At 36.9% G+C, this 17,501-nt stretch overlaps 1 protein-coding gene across 4 annotated transcripts in view; it reads right to left on the bottom strand.

Moving 5' to 3' along the window:
* CDK14 (cyclin dependent kinase 14) overlaps positions 1-17,501 on the bottom strand; it is a 345,123-nt gene that overhangs the window by 81,763 nt on the left and 245,859 nt on the right. For all 4 annotated transcript variants that reach the window (XM_064677983.1, XM_064677973.1, XM_064678003.1 and 1 more), the window contains 2 exons: positions 16,089-16,228; positions 11,876-12,022 (listed from right to left, as the gene is read on the bottom strand). In XM_064677983.1, coding sequence (XP_064534053.1) covers positions 11,907-12,022; positions 16,089-16,228 — 256 coding nt within the window. In that variant the 3' untranslated portion in view covers positions 11,876-11,906. The remainder of the gene's footprint in view (positions 1-11,875; positions 12,023-16,088; positions 16,229-17,501) is intronic.

Genomic DNA, 17,501 nt, shown 5'->3' on the forward strand with positions numbered 1-17,501 from the left:
AACTATGCTTGCTCTCATGCAAATAAAATAGGTGAGAAACACCACATAAATAAGAAACTTTGACGATTTCACCTGCCAGTAGTGTTCTCACTGCTCTCAAGCAGCATTGCTTCCTTCAGTCCTTTTTTCTGCCTCTAACGGTTCTATAAGGACCCATGCATTCAGACTGTGTAGCATTTACTCTCTTCCTTCCACAGTAACTCAAAGAAAGAGAATTAGATTGCTAAATTACTCTGATCCATTGAGGAACATCTCAATCATCTCTCTAAATCCTCAGGTGTGCTACAGTTTCTCTGCTCTGCATTTAGGAGTCTGGTAGAAGGAAAGATGACCATGTGCTGCTGTCTGGTGACATAAGCAATGCTACGACTTATTAGCAATTCTCCTACGTTTGATATCACACAAGCTGGTATAGTAGTCTCCCAGAAAACTGTGAAGTTTGGAGATGATTTTAGGGAGAGAGTAGGACAGCCTACACAAGAGAGCAAGTCCAGGACTTGAAAATTCAGAAAATCTCAGGTTTTATGTTCTCTGAAGAAATAGGGCAAGGGTTAGTGATCCAAAAGCAATGCTCCATCTGCTAAGAAAATCAAAATCAAGACTTGTGCACAAAGTTCAGGGATTTTGACAGGGTCAGGTTAAAACATCTCCAATATGCCTCAATCTATCTAAACATACCTCCTTAAAGATTCAGTAATATATGTAAATAATTTGTAGGATATTTAATGTAGGGGGAGGACTTAGTAAAAAAAAAAAAAAAGTGGTGAGACAAAGTTTTAAAAAAGGATTTTGAGAGAGAGATATGCTTTTACTGCAGTCCATGGTTAATAACACAGATGAAAAAGAAGATTAAAAAGTGAATGATATCAAAGTCAAGGACTATGGACACGCATTAAAAAAATTGTATGGTCCAATCCTACGTTGAACTTACAGACTGTTTTATACTGCCCTATTTAATTTGAAATGTAATACATAAAGAAAAAGTTGATTGAACCATGTTTCATCAACAGCTGCTCACATTACATAGAGTTATTTAGATGACCTCAGGCCCCACTGGAGTTTTCCAACACTGTACATATCCACCCCCTAAAAAAGACATAGGCAGTTCATACAGAATGTATTTTTACATACAAGTAATGATAAAAAGAAGTCACTGACTTGGAATATGGACCATGTGCTAGAGCTTCTTCCTGTCTGAAAAGTGATTTACAAAGATGGGTAATGTCACAGAACACACAGTAGCAAGTTCCAGTGATTTCTCAGAAATTTGAGGGAGAAAAAATATACAGATCAGATGATGAATATGCAATTTTCCCACTCATTGCTTCTGCCTCATCTTCCCTAGAGAGTCAGGAAACAAAATAGGATTTATTTAGAATAGAGAAGTCAGGATTTGAGTGAATGACAAAAAACTGCAGGAATAATAAATTTTGAGGGACAGTAAGGAATTTACTAATTCTTTCCTGGCAACTATTCTTCATTTGAATTATCAAGTTCCTAGAAGCTAAAAAACCACTTGAGTCAGTTTTGAAAAACCAGAAGTTGCCTGGTTAGAAAGTGAGGAGTAATGGTTAAATTCTTTCACCTCTTTCAGACAAGACTCTTTTTCTTGCCAGAAAATGTAGATATGTAGGAAATATTAGTTATTTAACTATTTTTTCTAATTCTGAGTGATATCTTCTTTAGTCATGAACCTAGGACATGCACAGGTCACTAACCTGTGTCACACACAGTTCTAGAAAATAATTTATCTGCACCTGCCCAATTTCCTAGCCAAAACATCCTTCTGCTCATGTCCAAGCAGCTGTTACCAGATGCAAACAGACACTATAGCCACCACAGGTCCCTCAGATATATCTCAGGGTTAAAGTCTAGCAGGTCTGCCCAGTGCTTACTGATCCTTTTTTTTACTCCATTTGGAGATTTCCCAGACAGTTTACTCTCCTTTCCCAAAAGAGGCCTAATTTTCAAACCTATACAAATAATTTAAGCGCATATCACTTCCCCAAGCAAAGTACCAGAGCAGACATTCAGTAATGACCACCTTCTGAACTTCTGAAATTAATTTCCAATTTTTTATTTAAATAGTAGTTGGGCATCTGCAGAGCTACCCAAGGTAGGAAAAATTCTCCCATGGGATCTGCACAGAGAATATTTTATTTTTATATTTTGCTCTCTTTATTGAGCTTTGCAAAGGACTGAACCTCTGTGTGTTCAGTAATGCAGACTACAGCAGCCAGTGTTCACAGTGGCCATCTGAAAGAACTTCACACTAAAATGGTATCTAAAAGGTAAAGAATGTCTGTGTTTATGGTGCTTTAGTAAGTCCTCTTTTTGCCAAACTAGCAGGCTGTTAATGCTGAGCTTTTTACATGAAATACAAAACAGAAAACACTTGTCTGTTAGGCTCTGTACAAATATTTTGATTAAGGAACTCTGTTAAAAAAATCTGATTCTGATTCACATTAGGTGGAGAAAGGGAAATCCAACAGCCTGTGGTTACTCAATAAAGCAAACACTGGCTACTCCATTACTGACTTTAAAACTTTGATGGATGAAAGAAAATGAAAGCTGAAAAAAAATCATCAAGAATAACACTAAGAAAACATTCCTCAGCATCTGACCAAGAGACTGCTTAAGCATGAGCTGCAAACTTCTGAAAGAAGTATGAGTTTAATATCTAAAAAACAAAATTCCTTAACAAGAAGAGATAGATTTTGCAAAACAGTTCTTCAGGAACCTCTTGCAGCCTTTAAATCTCATTTACTCAGCCTGAGATGGTATTGTTTTGTCTATGTAAGTTTTGATAAGGGAGCCAGCCCTACTTCCATTGAAGTCTATAGAATTCTCCCATTGTCTTCAGGAGGAGCAGAGCTAGACTCACAGCTGCACAAAGATAACACAATAAAAGACTCCAGAAAATATCATGATCCCATCTTATTTTCTTAACATTTCTGAAAAAAACTATGGGGAAAAAAATATCTATACAGTCACCTCTACTGATATGTAATATGCCTTTTATATGAAAACACAGACCAATGAAACAAATGAATGGTTAGCAACATTAATAGCCAGGGGCTTGTTAAACTGCCTGGGATGAACAGTTTGCCTGCAATTTTACTACTACAGAATGTCTTGGAAAAGACTAAGCATTTTGTAATGCTGATATTTTATATATGCATTCTTTAAGTCCATGACAGGCAGCAGACTCTGTAGTCTTCATTTCAGATTAAATTTTATACAGTAAGCCTGAATGCTTTATTTATTTTTAAATCCATACTTTCCTAGGGTATGTAGTTTTTCCTGGAAATAAAATTATATCATGCAACTGAAACTGCATTCTGATTTTATGCAGTCCGACCAAGCATTAAAAATAAGGTCTTTTATAATTCAACTTGCAACAGAAACATGTCTTTTTACAACAGCAGCTTGCAGAAGAACCCCAATCCCATTACATCCAGAAGACAAACCACTGCCCCGTGTTAATAATGAATGCAGCTCATATCTACCGTGTTCTGTTAAATTGTTAAAATTGCCCAGATAAACCATTTGAGAGTATGTCACGTTTAATTAATACAACATGACCTGATCACTTCCACAGTTGGGAAGAAAGAAGTTGGCATTCTTTAAATCCAGAGCTCAACCTGGAGATTATGCTAAGTTGCTTCATTCATAGTCCACACTCCTCCGCACATGTCAGGAGGACAGCATTTGTCCCTTCTAGTGATAAACAAATTATACATGAAATCAATTCCACTTCACAATAATTTTCCCTATTGGGTATTATCTTTCCTCCTCTGCTCCCTCCAGTTAAGCTTGCATCCTGTAACTTGCTAATGAGCTGGGGGCTTTCTGTTCCAGGTGGCACCCCCTGCCTCGAAGTCATGACATTTCCCATTTCGAATGCTGCTGGCATTTTTCGACAGCTCCTGCTAACCAGCCTTTTTGACCTGCTCTAAGAGGAACTCATCTGATCGAATGCTCTAACCTGCCAATCATGCCAGCAAATGATCTTCACAGTCACTCCCAAGGCAGGAGGGGGGGAAAAAAAGGGAGAGCAAGAGAAGGGGAGCGAGAGAGGAAGCTAGTGATGGAATAGGCAAGCCGGCAGCCTCTCCAGCTACCTAATGAGAGTACTTTAAGTCTCTGAGGCAGCTGAAACACTGAAAAACTAGTGGGAAAATTAGGACAGAACTGAATGCCTGGTGCTGTTATTACTGATTTCTTTATATCCTGAGATCATTTTGAAAGCAATACCTCTGAGATGTGCCATTTTCTAAAGCACAGAAGTTAATTTTACCACATAAATAGAAAACAGATATATTTTTCCCTGTCACCATCAATATGCAAACCTCATAATTCTGCTCTGCCAAATGGCGTTCTTTACAGAATTAATTAGGAGCTGTAAGCTCGTTAAATGAGTGTCTTCACCTAGGGATATTATGAATATTTTTTTGTTGTTGATGCGAGCCATAAATAGCACTTTTAACCTAATTTAAATGCTGGCAACATTTACACCTCTGTATTTACAAGTATCTGCACACAGATACATAAAAGAACAAATACAGTATCTGCAGAGTCTAGATGTGACTTTGTGGGCTGAAACCAAGCAGAGTCATGATAATGACTCAGTTGTTTTGATTTTGTTCCTTTTATGATGTGACAGATTACTTAGTGCTGTATCTTTCAAGCACACAAGGACAGATTTAATTGTATAGATTTTCTTTCCTTTCAGACTGTAAGCTAACTAGATTTTAATATACATGCAATGCACATACTGAACAAGGGAGGTATTAAAAGCAATTGTAAAATGAAAATTTCAGGGAGAAAACTTAAATAAAAAGGCTTATACCACGATACTACATGCTGTGATTGTATTGTTACAATATACCTGCCAGAAAATATAATGTACAAGTTGTCCTTATATTAACATCAAAAGAGGGTCGCAGAAGTGGCTGTACAGAATTGATATCTAGGTTACTAACAGCAGAGAATGATCCTCCAGAAATACTAACTCAAAATACATATATGGTCCAAAGCAACATTATTAATTTATAACAAGACCACAAAATTATGAAAGTACTGAATTCTGTTTCCACTTCTTAAAATATCTGAAGATACTGTTTCAGTGCTGTTCTTCTATATGAGAGATTTTTATTGGAGAATTTAGTATTCTTTCCTGAATTTTTTGAGTTTTCCTCTCAAGATTTTTTATAGCAATTAACACTAGGAGGATGTAGGAAACCCATCCATCCTCATCCCAGCTTATGGGGTAGAATAAATTAATGTAATTTATTAACTGAGTTGTAAACTATTTCTACATTTAGGTAAGAACCTTCCCACAACTAGAAACATTTGTACACATTTACTTTAGTGGGTATTGCCTTCAGACCCAAAGTGGTTTGCCGTGTGTTTATTTCACAGCGAATCAGGCAATGAAAGCTTCAGACTCAAAATGGCAACAAAAAGCTTGCTCTCCACAGACACAATTCCAGTATATGGAATTACTAAAATTAATTTTTTGTTTATGATTTGGCTGAAAGTAAAATGTTCTGTTAATTGTGAATGCTACAAATGATGCCTGAAAGGCAATGCCTCTCATTAGCTTTGCTGTCTCTCTGGGTTACGGGCTGTGTGGCAGCATTGGAAGCCTCTGCTTTGTCTGGAAACCTCGGTTTCTCCCCTTCAGTGGTTCCACTTTCCTCTTAGACAAAGCCTAACTGAGGAGTCATGTGAGGAAATAATCCTAAAGAAGAGGTGACTGTCCATGGGAGAATAGGGAGAGTTGAGACCCGCTTTTGCCTCCCTCCCAGTCATTGTCATCTATACATTGTCCTCGCCACATTCAAATGTCATCCCAGACTATCAGCCCACTGGAACTCAAATGGCCTTTCATGCCTAGACACTTCTTAAAGCATCAACAGCCCACAAAGACCATCTAGTGGGAATTGCTTGCTATCCTAATATTAATAATGCAATACAGTGCACTTTTGGCACAGAGGATTCCACCTTTCATCTCTTAAATTTAAGAGCAAACAAACTGAAAAGACAGATAAACAGCGCTGCAACTGAGCACATGCATTCATGCCAAGTATCACTAATATCTTTCCTATAGCATAAACGACTGTTAAATTACAAACCTCTACACTAAAAATTAATTGAAAATTAATCTTCACAGTGCTGAAGGCAAGTTATCATGCATTAGAAATGAACTGAAAATAGGCTCCATACTATGCCATGGTACAAGAAAATGTGGTATTGTCCTTTGAAAAAAGTTATCCGTGACAGTAGTAACGCTTCATTTTTCTTTGCCAGCTCTGCAGCTGATTTGGCCATGACACATAGCAATTTAAAAAAGTAATGCCAATAAATATGTAGCCAGTAATTTCACACAGAATGACATGGAGTATATAATTGCAGGGAAGAAACCAACATCTTCTAGACATGAAGGTTTGAAATACTTGTCCTACCAAGTAGAGTATGTAACAATAAATATGAAGACCTCCTCCTCTGTCCTGCTTCCTTTCTTTCTCCTTCTTTCCTAAAGAAACTCCCAAGGTACCTCTCCTCTGAAAATCCTGTCCATGATTTTAGAAATCCTATTCATGCCTACTTATTTCCATATACTTATGTCCAGACATAGATGCTGGCCTGGTCTTTCAGTCTCCAGATCAGACAGGCTTTCAGTACAACCAGTGTTCAGCTATCTTAGTGAGACCACTCAGCATCCTTCACCAATTCACTCTCCATATCTCTATGCATTATGTTACCAACTCTTTTTGTCAAAAAAGCCAAGAGACTGTGTATTCTAATACTTACTCAGAATGCAATTAAATGACTGTATTTCACATGACAACAGACAAGGCAAGTTGTTACAGTACTGACATGAGAAAACCATTAAACATATTTTCTAAGTCCTATGAACTCCTTGATCAAGTAGTGGGTTCCCTTTACTGTGGCATACTAGGGGACCTGATGGACAGTTCCTCCACCCTCCAGTCCCCATGTGTAACTTAGGTAAGATGGGCAGTTTATATGAAGACAGCTTTGCACTGGCCACCTATTTGCTCAGTCCATTTCACCCTCTGCACAGAGTCCAGTGAATACTGGTGGATTTATTTTATGGATGAATAGAGGACGAAAATCAGTCTATAACTTTCATTTTAGATTAATAGAAATAAGATAATAGATATCATGAGGAGAATATAATTTAATACCTGGAGTTTTTCCCTTATCTGTTTAATTTAGGATATATTCTATCAGTGTGGTGATCTTAGTCTTTGATACTAAGTAAAGCACAGCTGGAACAGTCTCATAATACCATTATGTTGTCAACACATGAAAATAATGGCACTAAAAGTATTAGAGAGCCAAAGAGTGTCTCGGATTCTGTAGTTATCTTTCACAGCTTAATACTAATCTAGCATTTTACAAAATTGATGTTACAATTTCAACTCTGTTTAGTACTGTCATTACTGGACTCAAACCCAAATTGCTTTCAGCTGCCCACTGCAACTGCACCTTATTAGCCTTTTCACGGAAGCCAATTTATGCAAATCCAGTATTAGTTAAATAATTAAACTGACCCTCAACATTCATGTATAGACAGTGGCACTAAAAGATGCAAGAGAAATTTAAACCTCCCATCTTCGGTCTTAGGCCCCTGTCTTTTCCACTGCAGCAGCACAATGACTGTATACATCTATCTGAATCCATCTATTAAAAAAAAAAGAAAGTGCATTAAAAAAATTAAACTGGCAACTGCTGTGCTTTTATAGCTCTGCTTTTCTCACTTAATCTGGTTTTACACTGAATTTTGAGATTTTGCACCTATAAACCACTACTGGCTACTTTCAGCTTTTGATTAAATCAACAGTGACAAAATCTGGCTGACATGGAACCTCTCAGTCCAGAAATTCTCTTTTATGCAGACCTTTCTCCACTTTAATTACTACAGTTTTATCCCCTGAAGCTGCAGAGATGAAGACTTAGATGCACAGTGTATGGTTTTCCACAGCGTTTTAGCAACACTGGGACACCCAGAATGCAGTAAACGCAGGGGAGTAGTGAATGAGAATGACTTTCAATACTGACTGCTGGACACGTGCACTGCTGTATTACAGCTTTCCTGCAGCTCGACTAGGGCAAGGCAGGCAAAAATTATGTTCCCACACAGCAGAGCTGAAGAGACACTCTTACACAATTTATAAATGTAAAACTGAAGGTGACAAACAAAAATGAAACTATTTAGATGGGGATGCAATAACACCCACCTCTTTAGCCAATAAAGAGAAAAAGGTAATTTTACATAACAATTCTGTGCTCCTGAAAATGCCTGGTCAGAAGGTACAAAATAACTAGCACTTTTTGCCATTATAGTAGTAACTGTCACCTCTTCAGTTTTATTCTGTTTTACACAGCTGAGCTGACCCAAATGACGCCATCATCTCTTTGATTGGTTGGGCTGGTGTCAGTTGCTGACTTAAATAGAAACAGAAGAAAGAATTCAGCATCCTGCAATTGAAATTCAGGATTGCTCAGATGCATGTGCGTGTGGTGAAGCAATACAAATAAAGACCACTTTCTGTTTTGCTTCAGTGAATTGTCAAAGAGATTTAGAAAGCCAGGGGATCTCATTATGGTAATACAGGTTAAATACTTTAAAAGCATATGGTGTTACCATGCTGAATGAAGCTGTCCCTGCTGGCTCCAGGAAGCAGACAATAGGCCAGAAACACATCTTGTGTCTCTGGTCCACCAATGGGAACTGGGGATTATAAATCACCGCAAGAAAACATTGTGTGCTATCTGGTATCAGGTAATGCCTTGTCTTTTCAATTACTATTTGATTCATCCTTCTCCAGAGAGCAACAAGCTTTAGCCATGTGTTCCACTGGCCAAGTGGAAACGGAGCTCTAGAGTTTCTTATGGTCCTTGTCTAGATAAAACTGTGTCTGTAGAGATGGGTGACTATAATATATACAATATAACTCAACAATACATGTAGAGATGGGGAATGCTTCCACCAAGATGCTTCCTCCCCATGGGGAAAAAAATATCAGTGAAAACCATCAGGCACAAAATAAAATTTTTCTGCTTTAAAGATGCTTGGATATGGCCTAAAGGTTTGTTTCCTTTCTCCACCAAAGGCTGCATCTAATTCACTGCTGACAGATTTTTCTGTGTGCAATGGAGCTCATTACCACATATTTGCTAATTTTCTCCAGCAGGGAGCAGACTCAGCATTGACCTTGGTGTAACTCCAAATGTTAGGTTGTTCCCCATGGGCACTGGAACTTGTCTCTTCTTGGAGCCCAAGACAATGCAGTGTGGTCCACAAAAACACTACTAGTAATCTGAGCCACTGGCTGTGATGTTATCTGATCATGCTCACTGACATTTTAACGGTTTGTGCTGTTTACCTCCATCCCTCTAGCTCTACTTGCCTTGTTTACCTGTTTACTTCGTGGCCCTGGAGAGCTACTGCTATCTTTTTTTGCTATTCATGCATGTTTTTGCTTAACCGAGCCTTGTGAATGGAGACTTTAAGAGAATATTTGTAATAAATACCCCTTCCTTAATGCCACTATCCTGCTTACTGCAACTTGACACTTCTGCTAGAACAACTGACTCATAACTCACCCATTTTACAGGCTGAACATCCTACTTGCCAGTCCCCATTCTACTGCTTAAAATCACAACACCTGCTACTCACCAGATCTCCCTTTCACATAAGCAAAACTGTAGTCTTTTTTCCCCAAGTCTTTTCACTCTCCTACACTAATTCATACCTCCACTTGCTTGGTGGTCTCAGGCCTTTAAAGGTTTCCACTAATTTTAGCAATTCCTCACCCACATCCAGTTTCCATGTTCATATTTTTTTTGCCTCTCCGGTTATTTCAGTTGCACCTCAATAATCCCCAGCTCTCCACATAGTACAAAGAAGAGGACTTCTGCTTGGTGCTAACACTTTTCCAGCATTATCCACTGCTCCCCATCTCATATCACAAGACAAATACTGGAACAGGGAGCTGATATATCACTCCACTGTAAGCACCTAATACAACAAAGTCCCAAGCCACAATGGAAAACTGTAATCAATAATGTATATGTCTGAACATTTGTTAAGTGGCGTCAGACTTTACACAATGAAACGTGCTATTCTGTATTAAAACTGTGGCTGAGCAGCCATAACAGTACAGTGATGTATGTCAAGGTATCTATGGTTCTCTCTTTCTGTTTACATATAAAAAAAGTAATCTGTATCTGCTCAAATAGATATTCAGTAAGAATAATCCAATGGTTCTCTTTTGTGCTATTTTACATGCTCATTTGCACACGCAAACTTTCTTCTGCATATTGTAGAGATGAAAAATTATATTTGTTTGGAAGCAACAGAAAGGAAATTCTGTACATGAGAATTGAGATTCTGCACATTAGCTTCTATACAAAAGGTCTTTAGCACAGATGTGCACATTCTAAATTTACTTTAGATGGATGATATGTCATGTTAGAACAGACAAGGTTGAAGAGATGTCTGCAGGGACACAGCCCCAGGAAAAAGTAGGGATTAGCTTGTCAATAAAGATGTAAACAGACTGCTCTGAGGCAGCCTCATTTCTGACATTAGAGAATCTTAAATGGTTTGCTGGCAAAGAGCTTGTGCAAAAATTGGGGCAGACTGTCAACACTGAAACCTACTCATTCCAGTTTTCCAGTAGTTACTGCCTTTCAGGCAAAGAGACTCCATAATATTACAGGGTTAAAAAACAATTGAACATAAACACACAACAGTAAATCCAATTGTAATTAAATTGAGAAAGTTATATCTGATATTGTAAAAGGCAGACAGCTAAAGACAGACATGAACTACATTTCTATGAGACTATATCTTCAAATAGGTACATAAGCACATGAGCACTTAGCTCCTAGAGCTTCTGTAACAAGCTGTTATAATGGACTGAACATGCAAAAGCAACTGTGACTTTAAAATAAATAAATAAAAAAAGGCAGACATTGGTTTTTTGGATGAAAAGAATCCGCACTTTAGGTATTTTGTGAAACACTGTGGTATGAAACCATTTAGAGAAGCATAATAAACAGAGCTGCTATATAAGGGAATACTGCTTATCTGGAAGACTTTGTCAAGTGCTAAATTCTACTGAACAAACACTAGGGTGATGCATATGGGAAGAAGAGAATTAATGCCATGATATAACATCCACCATTCCCTTACTGTAATTTGGTAAGTAACGTCTCTACTCTCCAGCCCTTTCCAATTCCTATTCCGCACTTAGAATACCAGAAGCCACATAACACACTATTTCACTGCTGACTAACTATGGTTGACAAGATGGGATACTGAATGAAAGCCACTAAAGAACAGACACAGTACTAGTAGGTCAGGATTATAGATCATATTCACTAACATGACAGCACCTCTTTCTCTAGCAAGAACATCCTTCTGCCATCAAGACTACCAAACCTACTAAATCATAGAATCACATATAGTTAGGGTTGGAAAGGACCTTAAATCATAGAACAGAATCACAGAATTTCTTATCCTTGCCCCAAACAACAGAACTGGCAAGAAGTATTTTCTCTCTGCATATCTTACCAGAGGAAAAAAAGTCAATCCAAATTAAAGGCAACCTATTGTTTAATATGCCAGCACCAACTTTTGCAATATTTTCAACGTGTCAGTGACACTGATCCTGCCCAAAAGGCCAGAAACTTACACTCATATTACCATAAGACTGCAAAAACAGATTATCAACCTGCACATGAACAGGTGCAGCTGAATTTTATATTTCGCTTCTCTAAGGAGAACTAAAGAGCATTTTCAAAGATATACCTTCCAATAATCATGTCTTACCTGCATTATCAGTTGTGAACATAGGTATTCTTCAATGTTTGCTGTTTGATACACCTTTGCCATAACTATTGTTTTTTCCAAAGGCTCTCATGCTTTCTCCAGTCTCTGGCTGTAATCTTACATTCGGTACAGTAAAAATAGAAGACACTGCAAAAAAAGAGTGTCAGTTCAGAAACTCCGATTATTTTTTTTCTGTAAAAGCAGTAATTTAAAAATAATTATTTAATATATATGGCAAACACAACACAGTAAATATATGCAGCTTTTATGTCTACCAGCTATTTATGCAAGCAAGCAGTGTACAAATTCTGAATGGAAAGAAGCTGCATGCATTATGATGGAAGTTGTATGATGCAAACATTCTTAGCTGGATGCAACTTCTAAAAAAACCTGTTTCCAGGTTGTGTGTGTTTATTTTTTCTGTACACCACTATATAATGAATATTTTTCACTTTCAAATTTCTGCTGAGTGCATTTAGAAAGAAATAAGAATATAAAAAAATGCAGCAAAGTTTTTCAATGATTTGATATCACATATCACATCTTGACAATCTTGGTGTCAGTAGAAATGAACTATCTTGTTTGACTTTCATTTTTGAATTGTTAAAGACAACTAGGCTTGATAAAAATATCCCAACCACTCAAAAAGTTTTTACGTAAAGCAGCCCTCTTCTGTGTGAGCTAGAAAAACCTGGACAATTTCAATGTCACACCAGGCTATTAATTACTAGTGGACATGATGTTAATAATCACAGGGATCAAACTGCAAATGGTTAAGGACTAGCATATTGATAATATGAGAACTCACTTTTACTTAGGATGCCTCAAACTGATGGGGAAAAAAAATCAATTACTTTTAATCCCTCCTGAAAACAAACCTTCATATAACAATATCCTCAGGAGAGCTGCCACTGCATGATTGCATAAGGAAATGTCTAAGAACTAACCAAGGCTGTAACAGTGTTCTTTGGGTTTGCACTAACAACTGGCATAGCTGTAGATTTTTGAAGCTACGCTTTCATCTCTATGTCTTTAAAAGGTGTGGTTATTGTTTTATGCACAGATCTTCCCACTGCAGTTTGACACCTCAACTTCCATTTCACATTCTGCTATCCTCAGTAACATACATTGTGAATGGCGTATATTCTATGCAAATAAATGAATATGAGCTCTCAATATTAAAGTAGAAGAGTGGGAGGACTGATTTTTTTTTAATAGAAAATAACGAGTATTAAGGGCTAATCTATAGATTACTGCTCAGGTCTGAGATGAATGAAAGCTATGTTGCATCATGAATTGCATTGTATTCCCACACAAGGTGTCTTCAGCAGAACTGCACTACTCTTATCTTTTTAATGTCCTATTTTTAAAACCTGAAAGTAGCTACCTGTTAGACAGAGCTTATCTGGAAATTGAACTTCCAATCCAGTTGAAATGATGCCTTGACTTAAAACTCAATCAAGTAAAAAAATTGAAACTGCTTCTCACATAAACTAATTTTGCACACATTTCTAAAATAAACCACATTAAAAATTATAATGTAAAATATTACATAGAATACAAATATATAGCACTAAAGTCAAAACGTGAATAGAAAGTGAAACACTCCATTTTCACTTTTTCAATGTAGACATAGTCACCATACTTTTGTGAAATGCTGTGATTCCAAGGAAACAATTTTCCAATGGAAAATAATTTGACTGATTCCTCCCCTATGCCTTTCTCCTCACATGTGAGTCTTTCCTTGGTTTTTTGTGCTAAATCCCCAAATTTGCAATTCAGCATTAGGATCAAATTGGACAAAACATATTCCATGATGAACACTATTCACTAGAGAGATTTGCAGAATCGCAGTGGTGTCTGAATTTGAAAGCAGGAAATTTTGTCTGTACACACACTTCTGTTGTGCATAAAGACTCAGTATGTTTATACCTATATTTAATTAACTATCTGTAGCGTTTCCCAATGTAAAATATTAACACAGAAAACTAGAATCACAAAAACTAGTAATTTCACTACACAGTAAACATTTTCCCAGCTCTCTAAAGTATATGACTTCTTTGTTTTGTAAATATGTTTACAAGTATATCCAAGTCATACTAAATAGAAATGATTGTAGTATTTGATACTGGGATTGTCCTTTCTTGCATCTGGATTTATGCTTCATAATGATTATCTACTAGACACAGAAATAGTCTTTCTGTAACTCCAAATTTTACTGGAGGCATTTAGAAGAACCTTGCTTTAAAATATAATGATTTTTCATCTTTATTCTCCCCCCTTCAAAAGGTTTCACTGCTCCTGATGTTTAACGTTATGCAAAGACGTGTTTCTGCCAATGAATATCGCCTTATGGTTATGCTTCTGCAAATAACCTGCTGTGAGCTGATAAAAGGATTAATGCAGCCAAAATTCTTAATCTGTGAAATTACAAATTAAATTCTCATATTAAAAATACCACCCTGAGGTATTTTTTGTGGTTTTAATTCCCCTCTGGTGTTCTGCATACATTGTGCTTGTTAATGACTAGGACAAGACTGTCTCTGTTGGCAGCCTGCTGCAGAGTGATAATGTGTAGGCATTTACTTCACTGATAGAACTGGATTTAACCACTGACTGATAAACTAAGTGGCAAGTGGGTAATAAGTCCATATTAACAGAAAAGTACTACTGCAGAATTCAGAATTCAAAATCCTGGCTAGACTAAATCACACAGTCAGAAGGATTGAGATGTCACCACTGCAGAGTGATTTTTGTTTTCCATTTAGTGGAAATAGGATAAAAGAACTGGCATTCTTGATGTTTCATTAGTCCTGAAGAAATGAACCTCTGCATCAGTTTCAGCAAAGGCAGACTTTCAACAGAAGCCTTCATTTACACTGAATCCATGTTCTGCCTATCAAGTACCATGGTCAGCAAACTGAGTGGTGGGTCAACGTGGCAGAGGGGGAAACTGGGAATCTTTTTGCAGAGCAAGGACACAATCTATGACAGTGATGGACAAAAATTAATGGTGCTATTTTGATTTTAATGTTCATATTTTATGAATGGGAGAGCACTCTTCAGAGCAGAGCTGGGAGTAGGGTACTTGGGCAGCCAGGCCACAGAAATAGCTCAAAATGTGACTACTACAGCTGTTGAGGATGGAAAAGATAAACCTTTGGAAGATGAAAGTTTTCATACTGAAGCTGATGTAAACAGATTCTATAATGCATTAATATTCAGAAAGGGAGCTCAATTTTTACAAGCAAACTTTTAAATCAGCCACAGTTACACACACATGTTCCATTGTTGCATCTCTGAACCTTCTGCCTTGTTGTACTGGATTTAGATCCTTTGCTAATGGATGTATATTTGAAAGCAGAAAAGAACATTCTGTGTTCCAATGCAACATGCATTTCTTTACCATACTAAGTTAAAGCAAAATGCTGCTATTGCCTTGTGAAACCTATTTTTAATAACAGAACTTTCTCTGAATAAAAAATATCATGTATGATAGTATTTTTTCCCCAGAATAAATAGTAGTGTGATTTTAACACTGAAAAATTACATGGATGTGTACAATATAAAAGATTTACAATTACTAAAGAGATAATTGACACCCTACATGATGATAGGAATATTTATGCCAAGTCAACTGGAATGCGTTTTGTTTAATGAAAGAAATAAAAAGATGTATGTAAATAGTGAAAGCATTCTTAGTTAAGAATATCACCTCTGTGCACAGTCTAATTCATCAAATTAATTCATTGTCTACTTGGTGTTTTTCAGACTTCTGAATGCCAAGTCCTTTCTTAAAGGTTACTGTTATAACATACAGAGATTCTGTGAATCAAACACAGCTGGATTTTTATCCTGCGTGCTGCAGCTAGTTAAGAAGTACTGTATGTTATAAAGTGAAAAGCACTAAATATGTAAATTGTATTTTCCTTTTGCTTTATAACAATTCAGAGAATTCTATTGGCTGCACACATAATCAAATACAAAGATAGCAGGCTGCAGACTGCAGAGCAGAGATAGCAAAAAGAAAGAATCCATTTTGTCCTGTGTCAAGCTAACTATGTAATTTCAATCTACACAATCGCAGTCACATATTTTGTGTGTGGCTGTGTATGTCCATGAAGCTGTCTGCTTGTGAGGGTTAGCATACACAAATGCATCTGTATGAACTAGCATCTTTGTTTTCAAGCCATTTCAAGGTGGTTATACTCACTATCAGTTAACTCCCATAGCCGTGGGGGCAGATCACTGAAATACTCATGGCTCAGAGCTGCCTGTGCTGACAATCTGTTCTTTGGGAAACACTGGAGTAGTTTGGAGGCTAGATCTTCTGCGTGGTTCACATGGCTCAGCCTGAAACACAAACGAGAAGGTTTTTCTGAAAAACAGTATCATTATTCTGTTTACTAATTCCATGCAGTCAGCAAGTTGAAACGCCATGTCTTGATGCCCAGGAGCATGGCCAAGAAAGCTATTCCTCAGGTTAGAGAGCTAATGAATTATTTACGTATTGACAGCTCAAAATTCATACAAATTTTACAACTACAGAGCATACAATATACCATATCATATATACCCTGCCTAGTATGCTAAAGCATCATGAGCAACAGCATCTTGGAAGCAACTGTTTTGATTCTTCCATTTAGGTTTTATTGAGCATACTGACAGACTGAAATGTAAAGTGCTGGAAACAAATGGTTGTTACTATCTAAATGCATAAAATCCAAGCTTACAATAACAGCAACATTTATACAACTTTGTGAGTATCAAATTTTAAAATCCAATGATGCTTAACTTGCAACATTCGCATCATGTTTCATAAAGACATTTGTCTTTTGGGAAGTACTGACTTCTTACTTGTTCATATATTCTTATGGCAGGGGGTTGACTCTTCATTAAGTGTTAAAGCAACGCAAACATTAAAGTGTAAGTGAATTATCTTTCCTAAGCTTCCTAGAGAAGTCTGAGAAAACTTATTGTTTCATTGGGAGCTATATTCTTGGGAATATTATAAGAAAATATAACCTAAAAGTAATAGACTTGGAGGAGAGAAAGTAAAATGGCAATCAGTAATATGTGGCCTGGGTCTACTAACCTACAGCTGCCTCCTACATTTCCAAAGCTACCAAACTTTTTGTAACACGCAGTCAAAAAAAAAGATGTTAAATCTTGTCAATACCATGTTGTTATTATTAGTAGGTAACTTCATAAATTCAACCATGCTCAGTAAAGATCTCTTGTTGGTTAAATGCCAAAGTGTATAAAAAGTCTCTATTTTGCAATGCACTGTTTTCCCAACTTCAGTCCAAAATACCACAGTGTTTGAAAAAAAAGATGTTATCCTCGAAAATCCATAATTCTACAGCATGTTTTGTGCAAATGTTCATTTTTTTCAGCTCAAGCTGACTTTCCAGAAAACAAATCCAAGAAGATGGATTAAATAGCATTACTCTTTTACCACGCTGACATGGCATAATTTATATGGTTCAGCGTATGCAGAGGTGAAAACTGCCTCTTCAACAAAGAATGGACAACACTGAAAACACTAAATGAAAAAAATAAATTGTTATTACATTGAGACCTTTAAGTTACAAATGTCATAGGGACAACTTTTTGTCCATGTCCA

The sequence above is a fragment of the Pseudopipra pipra genome, chromosome 1 (assembly GCF_036250125.1).
Source record: "Pseudopipra pipra isolate bDixPip1 chromosome 1, bDixPip1.hap1, whole genome shotgun sequence".
Classification (NCBI taxonomy): Eukaryota; Metazoa; Chordata; class Aves; order Passeriformes; family Pipridae; genus Pseudopipra; species Pseudopipra pipra.